We start from the raw sequence: 17,964 nt of genomic DNA on the forward strand, positions 1-17,964 counted from the left end.
GAAGCTGCTTGATGATATGCACTCCTTTTTCAGCCTTGCCATTTGCCTGTGGATGTTGAGGACTTGATGTGACATGTTTAAAGCCGTATTCTCTTGCGAAGTTCTGCCATTCTCTGCAATTATAGCAAGGACCATTGTCACTAATGACAGTTTCTGGTATTCCATGCCTGGAAAAGATAGACTTCACATGTGTGATCACATTATTAGCAGTTGTACTTGTAAGCAGAGCAATCTCAGGAAAGTTAGAGTAATAATCTATCACCAACAGATAGTCTTTCCCATTAAAATTTTACATATTTTCAGGCGAGAATGTAGCTGTGCAAACTTCAAATATCTGCTCAGTTTAGCAAGACGCCACATATTTTCAAAAGCGCTCCAACGTTTTCGGAGGCGTCTGTTACCCACCAGCTCGATAGTTAGCCGCGGGCAAGGCTCACTAGAGCCGGTGAGAACAGCGGACTCCTGGCAAATCGTTTTCAAACCCACCGCTGTCTTTCGCTACTCAGGTTATATTTAAGTCACTTAGATAACTTAAAAATGTTGTTTGGCTTTTTTCAGTGTTTTATTTGTTCCTGAGTAAATCAGTTTGGATGAGATTAAAGTTACAGTTTTTACACAGCTGAATAAACATCAAGCAGACAACTGATTATTAGAAGTGTGAGAATCTACTCCGGTGTCCTGTTATATTATAGATAGCAAGGAGCAGACGGCTGAGTTTATCAAACTCCACCGAAACAATTGGCAAATTTCATTAAAATTTAATAAACTATCATCTTGTCTTTATTTTTGGTTAGCACATACCTTAAACACTTAAAGCTGTAAGCTAATGATAGTTATATAAGAGCAGATGCATGCTAGTTCAATAAGCTGTACGTTTTACGTTGAATGGATGCATGATCTGATTAGTCGACTAATCGCAAAAATAATCGCTGACTAGTCGACTATCAAAATAATCGTTTGTGGCAGCCCTAGTTACATGTCTCTTCTGCACATTGCTGTCATGTCTGTGTTCCCCTTATTGTAGGTGTAGGCAGGGTGTGTGTATATATACAGTGGGGCAAAAAAGTATTTAGTCAGCCACCGATTGTGCAAGTTCCCCCACTTAAAATGATGACAGAGGTCAGTAATTTGCACCAGAGGTACACTTCAACTGTGAGAGACAGAATGTGAAAAAAAAAAAAATCCATGAATTCACATGGTAGGATTTGTAAAGAATTTATTCGTAAATCAGGGTGGAAAATAAGTATTTGGTCAATAACAAAAATACAACTCAATACTTTGTAACATAACCTTTGTTGGCAATAACAGAGGTCAAACGTTTACTATAGGTCTTTACCAGGTTTGCACACACAGTAGCTGGTATTTTGGCCCATTCCTCCATGCAGATCTTCTCAAGAGCAGTGATGTTTTGGGGCTGTCGCCGAGCAACACGGACTTTCAACTCCCGCCACAGATTTTCTATGGGGTTGAGGTCTGGAGACTGGCTAGGCCACTCCAGGACTTTCAAATGCTTCTTACGGAGCCACTCCTTTGTTGCCCGGGCGGTGTGTTTTGGATCATTGTCATGTTGGAAGACCCAGCCTCGTTTCATCTTCAAAGTTCTCACTGATGGAAGGAGGTTTTGGCTCAAAATGTCACGATACTTGGCCCCATTCATTCTGTCCTTAACACGGATCAGTCGTCCTGTCCCCTTGGCAGAAAAACAGCCCCATAGCATGATGTTTCCACCCCCATGCTTCACAGTAGGTATGGTGTTCTTGGGATGCAACTCAGTATTCTTCTTCCTCCAAACACGACGAGTTGAGTTTATACCAAAAAGTTCTACTTTGGTTTCATCTGACCACATGACATTCTCCCAATCCTCTGCTGTATCATCCATGTGCTCTCTGGCAAACTTCAGACGGGCCTGGACATGCACTGGCTTCAGCAGCGGAACACGTCTGGCACTGCGGGATTTGATTCCCTGCCGTTGTAGTGTGTTACTGATGGTGACCTTTGTTACTTTGGTCCCAGCTCTCTGCAGGTCATTCACCAGGTCCCCCCGTGTGGTTCTGGGATCTTTGCTCACCGTTCTCATGATCATTTTGACCCCACGGGATGAGATCTTGCGTGGAGCCCCAGATCGAGGGAGATTATCAGTGGTCTTGTATGTCTTCCATTTTCTGATGATTGCTCCCACAGTTGATTTTTTCACACCAAGCTGCTTGCCTATTGTAGATTCACTCTTCCCAGTCTGGTGCAGGTCTACAATTCTTTTCCTGGTGTCCTTCGAAAGCTCTTTGGTCTTGGCCATGGCGGAGTTTGGAGTCTGACTGGTTGAGGCTGTGGACAGGTGTCTTTTATACAGATGATGAGGTCAAACAGGTGCCATTCATACAGGTAACGAGTGGGGGACAGAAAAGCTTCTTACAGAAGACGTTACAGGTCTGTGAGAGCCAGGGATTTTCCTTGTTTGAGGTGACCAAATACTTATTTTCCACCCTGATTTACGAATAAATTCTTTACAAATCCTACCATGTGAATTCATGGATTTTTTTTTCACATTCTGTCTCTCACAGTTGAAGTGTACCTCTGGTGCAAATTACTGACCTCTGTCATCATTTTAAGTGGGGGAACTTGCACAATCGGTGGCTGACTAAATACTTTTTTGCCCCACTGTATGTGTGTGTCTGCGGGTGTGGATGTTGGATGGATGACAGGCACCAGCAGGCCTGATGGGTGTGGCCCTGCTGGAGGACTGGCCACACCTGAAGTCCCTGCCACACACCTGCTGCTGATCAGGGCTTGTCGGGGGAGCTATTTAGGAGAGTGTTGGAGCTCCCACCACTGCGTTACATCCCAAGTTAGTGTGTGTCAGTGTACGGTAGTGCAGATCGTGTATGCCCGCAGGGGTCAGTGTTGACGGCTGCTTCTGTTGTTTTCCTGCAGGTGGAACGTGGAACCAGAAGGACAGCACGCATAGGGTGTGAAGAAACACAACAGCGGAGAGCACGAGCACGGACGTCGGAGGGGAACACACACACAGGAGTCTAGGAAGCAACGGGGATTTAATGTGCATTTGTTATTTACCTCAATGTAAAAAAAAACACGCTGTCTTCACTAAAGAGTCCAGCTTTCAGGTCCTCCTTCCCCACATCCCCACGGCTTGCCCTGGCAAACGGTGACAGTAACATCCCTCTGTGACCACATGATGACAGCTCAGGCCTTGGCATGAATTTTCTCCTGTCCAAGATAGCTTTAAATATATCATTTATGCTTGGGAACCAAATTACAATATTTTAGAAATCTCTAGTGGGCAGAGCTAAGATCAAAGACACTGAAGACGTCACAGACTGAAAAGGATTTAAGTTAAAACCAAGCCCATAAAGAAAGAGAAAGAAAGAGACAACAATTTATCAGCAAACAAATAGATGTTAAAATGGGCAATAATTCATCAACCGTCACCAACACGCAGTCAGGGACACAGGAGACAGCTCCTGAACCTGAATCCAAGCCCAAGAATCAAAAATGCAAAAAATTGCTTGCGTGCTTGTGTCCATGCTGTGTGGGTACAGACGACTCTGACACAGAGGACACAAACCATGGACAACGTGTTGTTTCACAACAAAACTTGCAGAATGTGAACAACATGGTTGTAAATGCCACTGGTATCACTATTCACACCCAATATAAAACTACTGCCAGTATTAATCAAACACACATCTTAAACAACCTGCAGATAAAGCCCCCATTGGGTTTGATGTAGTTTGTGTTAATCCTGGAAAACTAATTGGGACTTTAATTGGACTTTCATTTAATTTAATTGACTATTCTTAAAATTTAATAACTTCTGAAATCCCTTGGAATGGTAGATGCGGCAGATGGCCACCCTTCATTTAGCCTGGTTCTGCCAGAAGTTTCTCCCTCTTAAAAGGGAGTTTTTCTTCCCCACTGTCGCCTAGTTCTTGCTAAGAGGGGTTTGCCTGTTGGTTGTTTTTTTTTTTTAAATAACTTTAAAAAAAAAGTTAACCTCAATAAAAGTTTTTAAATTTTACGCTTATTTCTGTTTGTTTTTTCTGTTTGTTTGCATTGTCTGTAACTTATTTGTTATTCAGTTTAAACTGGGTAAAAAATGCTGTGCTGTCATGTGACCTGCTCTCTCGTGTGTCTTTTTCTTGTTTTGCATATATTTCTCCCCAGCTACAGGAATTCATATTGATAACTGCAACATGTGGAACAAACGTGGAACAAATCAAACTGTGAACACAGTTGGTCACATCTAAACGCAGGCTCCTCATTGGTCAGTTCTACACGTCTGCATGTAAAGTGAACTCAGAGCAGCAAGCTCTGCACCCGCACTCAGACACCTCCAAAAACCCAGTGTTTTATTTTGTGCAACTACTTCTGGTAGTTGCACAAAATGACAGCAGTTGAAATTACTGCAGCCATGTGCAATAAATTTGCACTGTTGTTGCCTACTAAATAGTCATTTTAAAGAAGGGCTTGCTCCACCTCCTTGAGACAGCTTTCTCTTACTTGTAATTACTTGTAATCTTTTTACAATATTGTGGTAATTAACTGTGGTAAATCTGTGAAAAATCACAAATCTTTTCCAGGATGAAATAGATATGAAACAGAAATTTAGGAATTCCTCCACAAATAGTGACAGAGTTGCTGCAAGATGCCGAGTTTAACTTCAAATTTATATGAAAATGACTCAGGCGCTGAGCAACCCTTCTTATATATATACGAATTTAACCATGTGGTACCAGCCGAGTTGAGTTCTGCTATTAAAAAGAGATGTAAGGCAACCAGTGACTTTTCCCAGTTGCAGGAAGGTTGCAATCATGTTTTTACTGTAGTGTGAGTGAGCTAGTAGGTAAACCAGACAGAGATGGAAATTTATTTAGTTGAAGTGCTACTTTGTTAGCTGTTGCTCCTGCTCCCAAGCCTTGTTATAAGTTACTATTTCGCACTAGCCAGACTCAGCTCTCATTTATACTTAACAGATACTCGAGACTTAGCTCTCTAAAGAAACCAGAGGAGCTTATTTTTTCAAAAAGCATATTCTTTTAGAGGGACTGAAAGCTGGAATTGTATGTTTTATGTCCTTCCAAACGATCATGGTTTTAAAGAAAAGCTTCTCTTTTTTTTGTAAAAAATAACTTTTCCCTATAATTTCCAAATTGTAAAAATTGAGCTTGAGTCTGATCCCGCGGCCTTTGCTGTCGCCCTCTCTTTCCTCCTGAACTGTTGACTAAAGGCGACAAGCCTCAGAACAAATCTTGCCATGTACAAGTAAACTGAACTGCCATTGTCTAAGAATCACAGATGCGCACACACACACACAAACCCACACAAAATAAAGAGACGTCAGACTTGTTGTCCTCACCAGAGTTTGTTCAGAATCAAGAACAAAACCTTTTTTAGTTTATTCATGACTTCCTGCTTCAGACTGTACCTCTGCAAATTATTACATACTTTTTTTTACTATCAGTAACTGACGTGAACAGAAAACATCAAAGAAATGTCAAGACATACATACATTCATCTTGCTTCACCTGGACAAATTTAGAGGTTATGAAGTTCTAGTTTGACAACATTTGAAAGAAGCAGGCCATGAAGTAACTGAAGTCTGTTCATACATTTGAAAAGCGAAGGAGGGCTTGAACATTTCTTGAGGTTAGCAACAGACAGGGCAGGATACCAAGACAATGATTTCCTTCCTGCCCTTTTTTTTCTGGACACCGTCTGTGTTTTAGTTCACAAACAGCCTCAGTAGCCAGGTAGTTTTCCAAGAAGCTTTTGATCCATTAGGGAAGACCAATTAGGTGCTACTTAAATCAGACCAAACATTTGGAATCACTTTTCAAATACATCACACAGAAACCTTTGATATTACAGCTTTGTAAGCTAACATGTTTCATGATCTGAAGACTGATGGGCACAAATAAAAAAAGAGTAGACTACTGATTAAAGTCTCACAACTGTACATGGAAGAAACAACATTGTTAAGAAACTAGGAAGCATTTTTCTGCCTTTCTGGAAGTTCTCAAATAGGATGCGGTTACACTTCCTTAATAAGTCAGTGTTTGAATTATGAAAGGTCAGGAAATCAGTGAGCAATAGACACATCCTGTTGTTGTTGCATAGCTGGATGGCTGGAAGATCCAAATTTGTATTTTCTTCTACATTTTGAGAACCATTTCTGAGCCTACAGGATAGGCCTGTCTGCTCTGTTAAACTAGTAAAAAAAGTTTTTATTTGACTGGTATGATCACAGTTTTTGGATTGCTACAATATATCAAAGTGATACAGTTAAACTCATCTTGACCTTTAAGGATTCAATCCCTGACAATGGGACAATGTAACCGGTGCTGTTCCATCTTTTCTCATTTCGCTTCTGTGAATGACTGAGCGTACAGAATCTCCATGGTGACAAAACCATCATTCAATTTCAAAACCCACAAAAATTTGTAATAATTTGAGTACCTCTAGTTAAAGTTAATGTGGCCATGAGGAAGCTGTGTGCTTTAAAAATAATAAATTGGGCTGTAGCATTTAGCTACTACTGGCTAAGTCACAACAATTACCCCATCACTGACGTTAACCTCATTTAGACATTTTTGAAATATATTTTATATTTGCTTTCTTGTCATGACTCATTTGAAATGTTGTTTGTGCGTTAAAAGTTAAAGCTAGCAACAGGTCATCTTAGATTTGAATAAAAAGTAAATGGTGGGAATGAATTAATCAGGGACTGCTCAATTTATTGTTAAAATGTGTGTTTAACACAAAGTGTGAGGCATATGGGGGGGGGGGGGGGGGGGGGGGGGGGGGGGCGGGTTGTGTACTGCTAAGCTAACGGTTAACTTTGTAAATAGCTGATTGTCAGAGGAAATCGTCTGGTTTCACTGAACACTCAGCAAGAAAGCCAAAATATACATTTGCCAAAGTATATAAAGAAAATAGAAACACGGCCCACATTAGTGGTTATTGCTAGTTGGTTGGTTTTTGTATGGACAGACGAGAAATGTTGGTATTACGTCACACTAAGTTCTACTAGATGCTAAAAATCAGCTGTGGAGCCAGTGGTTGGTTTGCAGAGCTTTTGATCTCCAGACACCATCAGTGGGGCAGCCTGCTGAAGAGGCTAAGTGACCAAAAACACCAAGAGATTTGCCCTACTCAGTGTACCGTCCCAAGGTAATGCTACAAACTGCCTTGGCCACTCTTCTTTGTTCTTTGTATGGGAACAAATTAGCACAGTGCATAGCATTATTTCAAGTTAAATGCACCAGCTGTTGAAGGTTTTACTGCGAAGTGATACTTCAGTTTTCAGGGTGAGATTTACAACAACATATGCTATGTTATCAAGAGAGACCCAGGTTATTGCACAACACATCACCATAGTTGCCACTGCAGTTTAAGTAAAAATGGAAGAATTCAAAGTTAAGGCACTAAAACTGCTGCCAGAATGAAAGACCGTTCAGAGATATCAAACCAAAGTCTATGTTTCTGTGATTTTTGTTTTTTAAAGAACTGGCTCCTCATGCTGTTTTAGAATATGTGGTTTCATTTTAGGTCAAATTTCCCTTTATTTAAATATTCCAGACTGATTAATGTGAAAAGGTTCAAGCATGACACCTTCACACAAATGCATGATTATATGATGACTATTCCCTTTCCTGTCCAGTTTGAGCTATCATTTTTAGTAGTTACCATTCATAACAGAGGGTCAGTCATATAACATGACTATATGTTATATCTGTTTGTACAAATATCTGTTCAGACAGTCTTCTGTAAGAATTAAACATAACATATTACAATGCCAGACAACACACGGCCAATTATTGCTGTTTGACTCTGTCATATTGCAAGTGTATCAACGCCTTATCGACAAATTATTTATCAGCCATGTCGTATTAGCCTCATGACAGGGCTTAGGCCTTCCCAGTGCTCTCACACATGAAACGCAGAAACATCGGTAAGTGAAGAAAATCATCAAATACAACTGACGTAAAAACATGTAGAAATCAAAACACACGTATAGAAAACAAAAGAACCTAAAGGCAAAGCTCAACGGTCTCCGGCGTTTGTCAGAGACCGGCTTTTGCCGTGTAAAAACAGTCGCGTCGCAGACATCAGCAAGGCCTCGATGTTTGTTTGTTTTTCAAACAACTTTTTTTCTCAAAAATATAATGGCGGGTTTCCAGACAAGCTTTTTGCTTTGTTTTTTTTATTTTATGCTGCTGTGAATTTACTATTTGGAAGCAACAACTTTCCATTAAAACTGGTTTAAATGGTATACAACTGGATCCACACCATTGTCTTTGTGTGCGGATGGAAGGCACTGGCCTTTACAAAAAACATCAGTTGTGTTTTGTTTTGTTGCGTCACCCTTTACCAAAGAAAAAATAAATTAAAAAAACAAAAACAGAGAACTTTGCTTTTTTCTGCCTGCACTGTTCGTTTCCCTTACTTGATGTAAAGTGCAAATAAATACATTTAGCAGATAATGGCATCAAACTCCAAATATTGTTGGTAATGAGTCCATGATGCTGAATGATGCTTCTCACAGCACGGGGATCCAAATATGTTCAAGTCAACACACATAATCAATGTGGATCACCAGCCATCATCTAGAAAAAGGTTTGGTTTGAGGGCGTGCCAGCTTCATGTTGGTGCCACATTTTGATTGTAAAAGCTGCGTATAGGTGGAGTTTTAAAAAATTAAATAAAAAAAACTGGACTTTGGAACGTGAGCAGCTCTCTTTTTGTGAAATGTAAACAACGTCACTGCATGCATAAATGAAAACTATGAATAAATAACGGAAATCAATGTCAAAACATACAAAAAAAATGAATAAAACAAGAACAAAAAGCTTTTAAAGCACACCAACGTAAAAGCTGATTCTCTTGTTATTCGTTTGAATGAGAGAGGAAGAAGGGAGGAGCCATGAAGGAAAGACGGAAGAGCTGATGGACTAATTACTGCAAGATACACTAAAGGTGGTAAGAGAGTAGATGAAGTAAACAGAGTATATTATGTACGGAGAGTACATTTTTCATATTCATACTAAGGTTTGATCTTTCTTCATTTGTACACTTAAAGACAAACATGGTCGGTTAAATGACTCGCCATGTCCAGCTATGATTTGATTTGCAGGCTGCTTCGTTGGGAGGATCATTTGTCTTTACTCTGCTATGTTCAGACAGGAAGCACATATATGACACTCGTATTGGGTTTTTCTGACAAATCTTTTTAGAAGACGCTCTGACCAAACTGCAAAGTGTGGCAAAAGGAAGAGCTGAGAACTGCAAACATGGCAGACAGACAGAAAGGTGAGAGTGGCAATCTGGGCAGATTAAGAGATGGCAGCACAGCAGCTTTTTCTTATACAAAAAAAAAAAAAAAAGTACACTAGCATGTGCCTATTATCAACGAAATACAGTGATGTAACAGCATGACGACTGATGGTTTCAAACAGACAATTGTGATGCCAGACTCCCCGATCTGTCTGAACACAGCTCGAGTTGGTGGGTCTGTCAGGACTGCTGCTCTGTGAAAGTGATGACGGGAGGCGTCTGTTATTCATTCAGATCCACGTTATCTCAACTGTTGCTTAGTTAAAGTTTGCTGTTGATGCTTGGATGACATCGGCGGGGAACGGGGAAGGTGCGACGCCATCAGCGTCAGTTCTTTGTGCATCAAAGAGGAAGAACAGCAGGTCAACTGCTGCTTTAGGGTCAGGCGCGCGCGCGTCACCGGCTCCTGTTCTGCGACATGAAGAGCAGCACCTTGCGGATGCCGCTGAGACGGTCTCTCAGAGACGTGAGGGCGAGGAACGGTAGCTGAGCTCGGCCCTCTAAAGGAAGAACTGCTAGTAACCACCAACACCACGAGGGACCGTTAGGGCTGGCCTGCAAGCAAAAAACACACAAGTGAGATGGTTTTAAAGGGCAAAATGAAGTAGAAGAAAAATTTGGATACTTATCTTGGATAAGTTACTTGGACTGATACTATATCTTGGATTGATACTTGGATATAGTCCCACTATATAAAAATAGAAGCTATAAAAGAAACAGACTGTGTGTACCTGAAGTTCAGAGTCTTTGTCAGGCATTGGTCCGAAGTGGCCTTCAATGCGAGCTTTCTGCTCAGCTTTCAGAGAGTTGACCCAATACACGGCCTGCTCGTACACCACGTCATGCAGACACTGCAGCTCGCGCTCTGCTACGCCCTCCACCTGCGGACAACAACACCTCTGAGCTTTAACATCTTAGCAGCAGCTCACCGTCCTTCTCTAAATAACTCTCCAGGTGGAAAACTTCACCTTTGCTGCATACATCTATAGACTAGTTCTTAAAACAATAAAATCTTTTGAAAGCAGATGCAAAGCTAGACTTGTGCTTCTGGCTGAGTAACGGAGGGACACTGCATGCTTGAATAATCCCAAAGTAGCCACAGCATACTGTATCCTGCTTTATCATCTCTTTTTTCTTTTAAATGAAACTATATTTTAATAAATGAGCATCACACTGGATTAAACAAGACTTGAAACTTGCAACTGGGGCTCTGAAATAATCAGAAAATGTTTACTCGGGTTATAAATCAATTATGAAATTGGCTTTTCTTTTTCAGTTGGTGTTGGTTTTGCAACAACATGGGTTGCCCCCTGTTGGCCATTAGAAAGAATGCTAGTTTCAGACACTTGTGCATCAACTCGTTTTCAGACCAGGATGTTAATAACACCTTATAAAGTCTAAGCTCATCCTGTCATCTCTCACTCTCCCAGCCCACAACCCCCACCACCTCATACCTTAACATCTTCCAGGTACTCTATGTCAGCTGTGTTGTAGCCGTCCCTCTCGCTGTGCTGAATTACTTTAAACCTCCGTTTGCCTATCGTGTCCACAACCGAGCGGCCGTCGGAGAAGAACTTGACATCGCGGATCTCCAGTAGGCACCCGTAGTCGGCAAACCTGGAGGCCGAAGGAGAAAGCGCAGGGAGCAAGTTAACATTATATGCATTCATAGTCCGACACCAAGCCCACACAGCTGCAGTCAAAGTACTAACCCTTTGAGGTCATCTCCCAGACACATGCCAAAGCAGTTGGTGCCCGTCTCCATGCATCGGCGAATCATCAGTCTGTAGCAGGGCTCAAAGATATGGAGAGGGCACGGCACAGTAGGGAAGGCCATGGTGCACACGAATATAGGCACATTCTTGTTAAGACTAAGGGGAGACATGGGAAAAAAAAAAAATCTTTATTTTCATTAAGGAGGAGATATCGTGTAAAAAAAACCAAAACCAAAACAACAACTTTCAATTAAAAATTCAACATGAATGAAAATCTTTTGTAAAAAAAAAAAACAACAACAAAAAAGTTAACTCCAGGTGACCTTTAGGCCAAATGTAAAAGACACTGGTTAACGTGAGAGTGAATTAATTTATGCATCGGCCGTCAGGAAAGTGACACTTGAAGCCTGAATGACCAACACTCAGAGCTCACTGTGTCGGACACGTGTGCCGTCAGTTGTAGGTCAGTAGGTCAAACAGCCGAGGATATTCTCAAAATGTTAATGTCACACATAAGCTGCAATCCATCAAAAGACTTGCTGGGAGAAAGAAATATAAGCAGAGCCTGATAATAAGACAGTGGAGAAGAGCGGGAAATATGAACTTACTTGGAGAGCTCAGCCATTTCCTCCAGGTGGATTTTCTGTCTTTCCATGAGCTCAGAGGGAAGATACTTCGATATCAGGTTCTCAGTTATTACCGTCTTACAGTATTTCCTCTGGACCAGATACTGGAGACAGACACAATGAATATGTTAACAGCAGCAGAATGACACAATAAGGATGTCTCCTGTGGTTGTTGTCCCACAACCTTGTTAGTCTGCCTGGTTTCAAGGGATGCACAAATCAAATATGCTCAAAGCCCTGACAATGACATTATTACTGGAGCATAAAAAATGAACCAAACTAAATAAAACATGGTTTCTACAACAATATAAACAATATTATAAAGACTCAACATTCATTAATAGGCTAGGTTACCAACTCTGCATCTATAACAACTCTGGAATCCACCTTAGATCCGTAGTTTACAATAACCCCCAAAGACATGTGGGATAAGTTGACACCACCTTCCCCAACATCAAATATCCTTAGCAGAACTTGTTTTAGACAAGATCTCGAGCTACTTTCAGCTTTAGCCTTAGCAATTATGTTTAGCGGACCGTTTATCAGTTAGCATTAGCATAACTGTCTTTTTTTAAAAAATTTTTTTTTTTATCCCAAATACCTTAAGCATCCATCCTCTATTTTTTTAAAATCTACTATTACATTTACCATTCATCATGTGAAATGATCAGTTTCTGCAGTTTATTTTCAGCTGTGATCAGAAATGTTTATTCATTTACTAGCTAACCATTTCAATAGCTAGCTAAACGTCTACCAGTTTTCCAACATTTTATTTCATAATTTCAGCTAGCTAGTTTAAGCCACATTTTATTTATCATGTGTAGCTAATAATTACTTTTGTTTATGCCTACTGTTACCCCCCCCCACACACACACAGACACAAAGCATATCTTTTAGCAAACTTTAACTGTTAGCCATACCTATAACAAGCTTTTAAACTTTTTCATTATTGCTTATCTATACAGTTACTTTAAATTCTTCACAAAACCTTTTCAGAGCTCATAAATTCTCAATAATTTCACTGTTTTTTCTCCTTAGATTAGGTAATGTATCTTTCCACACAGCACCTGGCTACTGCAGAGGAATAATTATACCCCTGGTTGGTAATCATTGCTTCAGGCCTTATTGAATGTGGACGGTCAGTCTGAAAAGTTTATTGAATTCCCGTGCCACCTACCTCAGACATATCCTCTTTACAAAGGGGACACTTTGGGTTATGGTCCAGACATCTCTCCAAACACTGAAGACAGAAAGTGTGCCCACACGGTGTTGTCACTGGTTCATAGAACAGTCTAGATGGGAAACACACAAACAGTGAAAAACCACGGACAAACAAGGGTAAGCTACACCACAACAGCAATAAAATGCCTTATTTAAAGCGTAAGATTCAGTGTGTTTGCATTCTGGCCCTACACAGCCTGCGTGTCCAGTGTCAGTTGCGTAAACCTAGCTGTAAATCAAACTGCTCTCACCTCATACAAAGAGGACACTCCAGATCTGCGGGGTCAAAGAGGTTGGCGTCCACAGAGCTCAAATATTCCGGCTCCTCGTTTGGCTCTAAATGTAGAGGTAATCAACAATAAATACAATGCTGAAGTTGCTAATAGTATATGACAGCGTATGATTGTGCATCGCTGTATAATCACCAGATTTGGATCTCTTGTGATCGTTGTTCTTCCCCTGAAGCTCCACCTTTGCCTCCTCTTCTGAAATCCTTCGTTTCCGTTTGGTAAGGAAGCACTGGTCAAACCTCCTGACCTCTGTCCTCCCCTGACATTTGCTTTGATTCTCCTTTGGTGACCTCTCTGGTGCAGGGAGAGTGGAGGTAAGATAAGACTCTGGAGACAGCAATGTGGGACTAAGGGTCTGAGGATGGAGAGTAAAGATGCAGAGAAGAAGAAAATAAATTAAAGAGAAACTTCATGTGGACTTGATTTGGATTGGCCGACTTCCAGACGTGGAACATCTCTTACATGGAAGGGAGCACTGATGCTGTTTTTGATGTGTGCTCTGGAAGACAGTATATTGGTGTAGTCAGAGATGTGTTCAGGGACCTGATCTCTGACTGGAGCCAGCAGATCACTCAGGATCTGAAAGAGGAAAATAAGCCATTATGTCATTATTTTGATGACACTGCAAATACACACTTAGTGTTTTCCCTTAAAACATTAAATGCTTTGTTGTTTTTAATGTGCAGTAGGGCAGGTCACAAGATAACAGTGGTCATATTTACCTTGTAAGCCTCAGTCTTAGCAAGTTTACAGTCAGGCTCTATGGACAGACACACTAGGTACTCTCTTAGAGCCTCCTCACTCCTGCCCAATGACACCAGGGCCTGGCCCTTGCGAATGTGACCCTGTACACAAAAGAAACATGCAGCATGTTGCAGCTTATTCACTTTGCTACTACACTAGGGCAAGTGTTTAATATAATGAACTAAAAGCTACAGTTTCTCTGCTGTACCTTGGACCAGTGAGGCATCAGTCTACAGGCCATCTCAGCGTCCATCAGAGCCTTTTCGTGTCGTTTCAGGCTCGAATGGATCTGGGAGCGGTTACTAAACAGTATGTGGTCTGTTGGTGCTGGAGAGAAGAACCCGAGCAACCGTTAGTTGTAAAATTTTAGGAATGGAGCTACGTGTTTTCCACTTTTTTTTCTTCTTCTAATAAAATATTTTTTTAAACTGTAAAAGAAAAGGAAACATTTCCAGAGCCCAGAGTTATGAATTTAAATGGCCTTTCTGTTCAGCCAGCAATTAAAAACAGTAATGATTATTTGACAGTTATATGGAGGAGCAATCATTTAAGGAACAGACTACTGACCAGTTATACAATAATTTAAATAATTCTTCTGACAAGCACACTATATATTCTAGTTTTAGCTTCTAAAATAATAAAATAAAATCTTTTAATCTCTTCTTTTAAAACCAACAGCCCGACCGATAGATTATTCTTAATACCCATATCTATATTTGGCAGTTTAAAAATCAGATATTCCGATACATCAGCCGATATTTTTTCATTCAGACACACAAAACATAAACAAAAACATGTTAACATGACAACATAACACACACAAACATCTTCAGACTGCTTGTTGACTGATATCAATTTACACTGAGGTGACACATACCGCATATATGAGCAACCAGCATGCTTAATAAAAGGCTTGGATAATCAACTGTTTATTAATATACCCTTATTCCCTGTAAGATCTGAGCCTAGTATAGAATAGAAATAAATAACAACCACTATATTTTCTCTTTTTTTTTCCCTTTTCAAATGTCTTAAATAGTATCCGCTGGCATGTTATAACACTGAGTGAATGTTTAAAATGGGTTCGTTTCCACATTACAAAACGTGTTAAGAAAAAAAACAAAAACGACTGCCTTACAAAACCATGCAGTACTATCAAGGTCACCCACATTGTAGGTTTCATAACGTGAAAAACTTATGCAAATACCACTGATAGCCTTATGGGAACCGGAAGGAGATATTTCCCCGGCTTCGCTACAGGCACAGGCAGCAAATCACTCAAAGAAACCAACACAGGAGCCCCAAACATGACAGAACGAGCCAAAGTAGGGCCTGTAACTGCACAGGCCTCAGGCACAACACAAGCATCACAGAAGGAAGATTGATTAGCACTGTGGTTAACTGCAGGCAGCCTTATCACACAGACCTGCTCTAATTATAACTCTTTAGACTGGCATTCACTCTTTGGAGACCATCTCCAGGCTTAACTGCAGCATGCCTAAATGCAACTTTGGGCCTGATCTTCACCTCGAGCCAACATTACTCTGAAAGCATAACCCTAAAAAAAAAAGAAGAAAAAAAAAAAAAAAAAAAAAAAAAGGAGGTCAGTCCTTTGGGAAATTGACTCTTTTTTTTTTTTAAACCAGTGCTTGAAAACTTTGACCCCCACCACAGAGGATTTTGGCCTTCCACCCAAAAGGAATATTCTTCTATTTTTATTTTTTTTAAGAGGTGGGGTTTAATTTTGACAAAAAGCCAAAAATAATAACAGGAAAATGCACAGAAGTCATCCAGGATCCAGGAAAGCCCAACATACAGCCATCTGTCTATGAATAAGGTGATGTGGAACTCAGTTTCTGCAACTGTGACAACTCCAACCTGAACTTTCTTTCAGTGAAATCCTTTGTTAATTGTGATCTGTCAGAATACCTTTAGGAAAACATGTTAGAACCACATTGAATCATCAAAAAGCCCAGTTGACAACTGTGGGTACTCTCCAGCTAAACTCCTGCTTTGAGATAAATGTGGGAACCCAGTAGTCAGAAACGTTCGGTCCTTATGCAACGCAAAAACACTCTGCCTGTCAGCTGTCAGATAGTCAGCAATGGAAAATATGGCACACTTTTTAAAGGTGAAACACGTAGCTCCAAACTTACACAACTAGCCTATTAAGTGACTGAGCTACAGCTGCACACTGATGTAAAGTCAAATGAGGACAGGCTAAGGATCCAAAACGCAGAGGGCTGTAGTTTGATCTCTGCCTTAATCACTACATTTAACTGATGAAATAGGAAAACAAGAAGGGGCATATGGCTCTTTAAATGCTACTTAAATTAATACATGTCAGCAAAATGTCAAATTGGGGATTGCCCCTAGCTCACTGCCAGTGATTCCTGTCTGAAGGTCACAGTTCACCTATGCTATCACCATCCAAGCTCTTCCCAATTAAAAAACCCCCCACAAAAACAGAAACTGAGCGCTGGTGTGCCCAGCGGTGACCTGCAATAATACCCTTGACCTACATTTGCCTGATCCATTGTTTGACGTTACACAATGAGGGAGCTGGGGGGAGGGGTGGGGGGTTACGTGCTTACGCAATGTTTGGTCCACTGGCCCAGCCCACATAACCCTGTTATCCAACACATGGCGATGTGACTCTCAGATGCCAGCAGAGAGGTGGCTAGCTACTGTGTCACCGCCACGATTATGACACTAATAAATGTGGAACAGCTCAACCTTGTTATTTTACTGTACTTTTCACATAAACACACCTGACATGCTGTTATGGAATAATAGGAAAGTTACAGAAGTAGGCTACAGCAGCCCTGTCACACACACACACACCCTTTCTTTTTGCTTCCTAGTAATAATAAGAATAAGAAGCAGCAGCTCGGTGTCTTACCTGCGAGTATTGCTTGGTTATACTTCTCCAGGGCAGCTTCCATCTTTTTCTCGGCGTACAGTCCGTTGCCCTCCCGCCTCAGCTGGCCGGCCTGGTACTGGGTGGGGAACCACTTGGCCAGCAGGTTGCTGAGGACCACATTCACCCGGAGACCTAGGCTGTCGCTCACTGCTGAGACATTCTTACACTCCTTACACACCACCGGTCGCTCCTTCTCTTTCCTCTCCCTCTCCAGACACTTTTTACAAAAGCAGTGACCGCACGTCAGAGTCACCGGCTCGAACAGAAAGCTCAGGCATATCCGGCAGGAGAAGTCTTCATACCCGCAACCTGTGGCACCCGCTCTCGGGCATACAGTCGCACCTGCCTCCTTTGCCCTACACGGGTTGCCACGGTACCTCTCACCCTCGTCTTGCCTCCGTATAGTACCCGACAGGTACTCTATAAGGTTGGCCAGGTGAGTGGGTCTCAGCCTCTCTATCTCCGAGGCTTGCCGGTACACAGCAAACGCTTCCGTGAATTTCCCCCCGAACGCGAGCGCGTCAGCCCGCTTCACCATCATCTCCCGCCGGCTCTGCGGATCTCCGAGACACGCCAGCTGGCACTCGTAGATGTCCGCGGCCAGGTCGAAGTTTTTCGACTTGAAAGCCTCTGCTGCGAGATGCAGCATGCTCTCACTCTCTGTCCCCATACAGAGCAGGCTGTCCGAAGCGTATCAGCTCATCTACGTGGTGCATGTCTACACCCCAGCTGCTGCCATTCACGTCTGTCCCCTCCGCTGCAAACGACTGACAACTCTGCACGTTCATGCCCTAGTCCAGGAAGGACCGATATTATTCTCAATGGACCATGGCGAGGAAGTGAAAAAAAAAAACTGTTATGTAAAAGTTGTGTCACGTGACGCCGGCCAGCTGTTCTCATTGGACGAGTTTGGAAAACTGTTACAAAACAATCTGCCATGTAACAGTTTCAGTGTTGGGGCCATGGGGCGGGATGTCTGACCTGCATGCTGGTTTCTTGTAAACAGTGACCAGGGTTCCCAAAGAATGACACCATTTAGTGGGACGACATGTAATCGATCTCAAATGACCAAGAGTATGAAAATTTGTTGTAGTGTC

General features: G+C 41.6%; 1 protein-coding gene across 1 annotated transcript; it reads right to left on the minus strand.

Moving 5' to 3' along the window:
* Positions 1-8,232: 8,232 nt before the first annotated feature.
* LOC146524201 (LON peptidase N-terminal domain and RING finger protein 3-like) lies at positions 8,233-17,699 on the minus strand. The gene is made up of 12 exons (XM_085134011.1): positions 16,847-17,699; positions 14,153-14,271; positions 13,923-14,045; positions 13,663-13,779; positions 13,336-13,555; positions 13,162-13,246; positions 12,867-12,981; positions 11,672-11,793; positions 11,061-11,219; positions 10,803-10,965; positions 10,080-10,229; positions 8,233-9,903 (listed from the first exon to the last, which is right to left on the minus strand). Exons 1-12 carry the CDS (start codon positions 17,535-17,537, stop codon positions 9,745-9,747), a joined length of 2,223 nt encoding a protein of 740 aa, XP_084990137.1. The 5' UTR covers positions 17,538-17,699; the 3' UTR covers positions 8,233-9,744.
* Between the last annotated feature and the right edge of the window lie 265 nt (positions 17,700-17,964).

Source organism: Neolamprologus multifasciatus, chromosome 2 (assembly GCF_963576455.1).
Source record: "Neolamprologus multifasciatus chromosome 2, fNeoMul1.2, whole genome shotgun sequence".
NCBI classification, from domain to species: Eukaryota; Metazoa; Chordata; class Actinopteri; order Cichliformes; family Cichlidae; genus Neolamprologus; species Neolamprologus multifasciatus.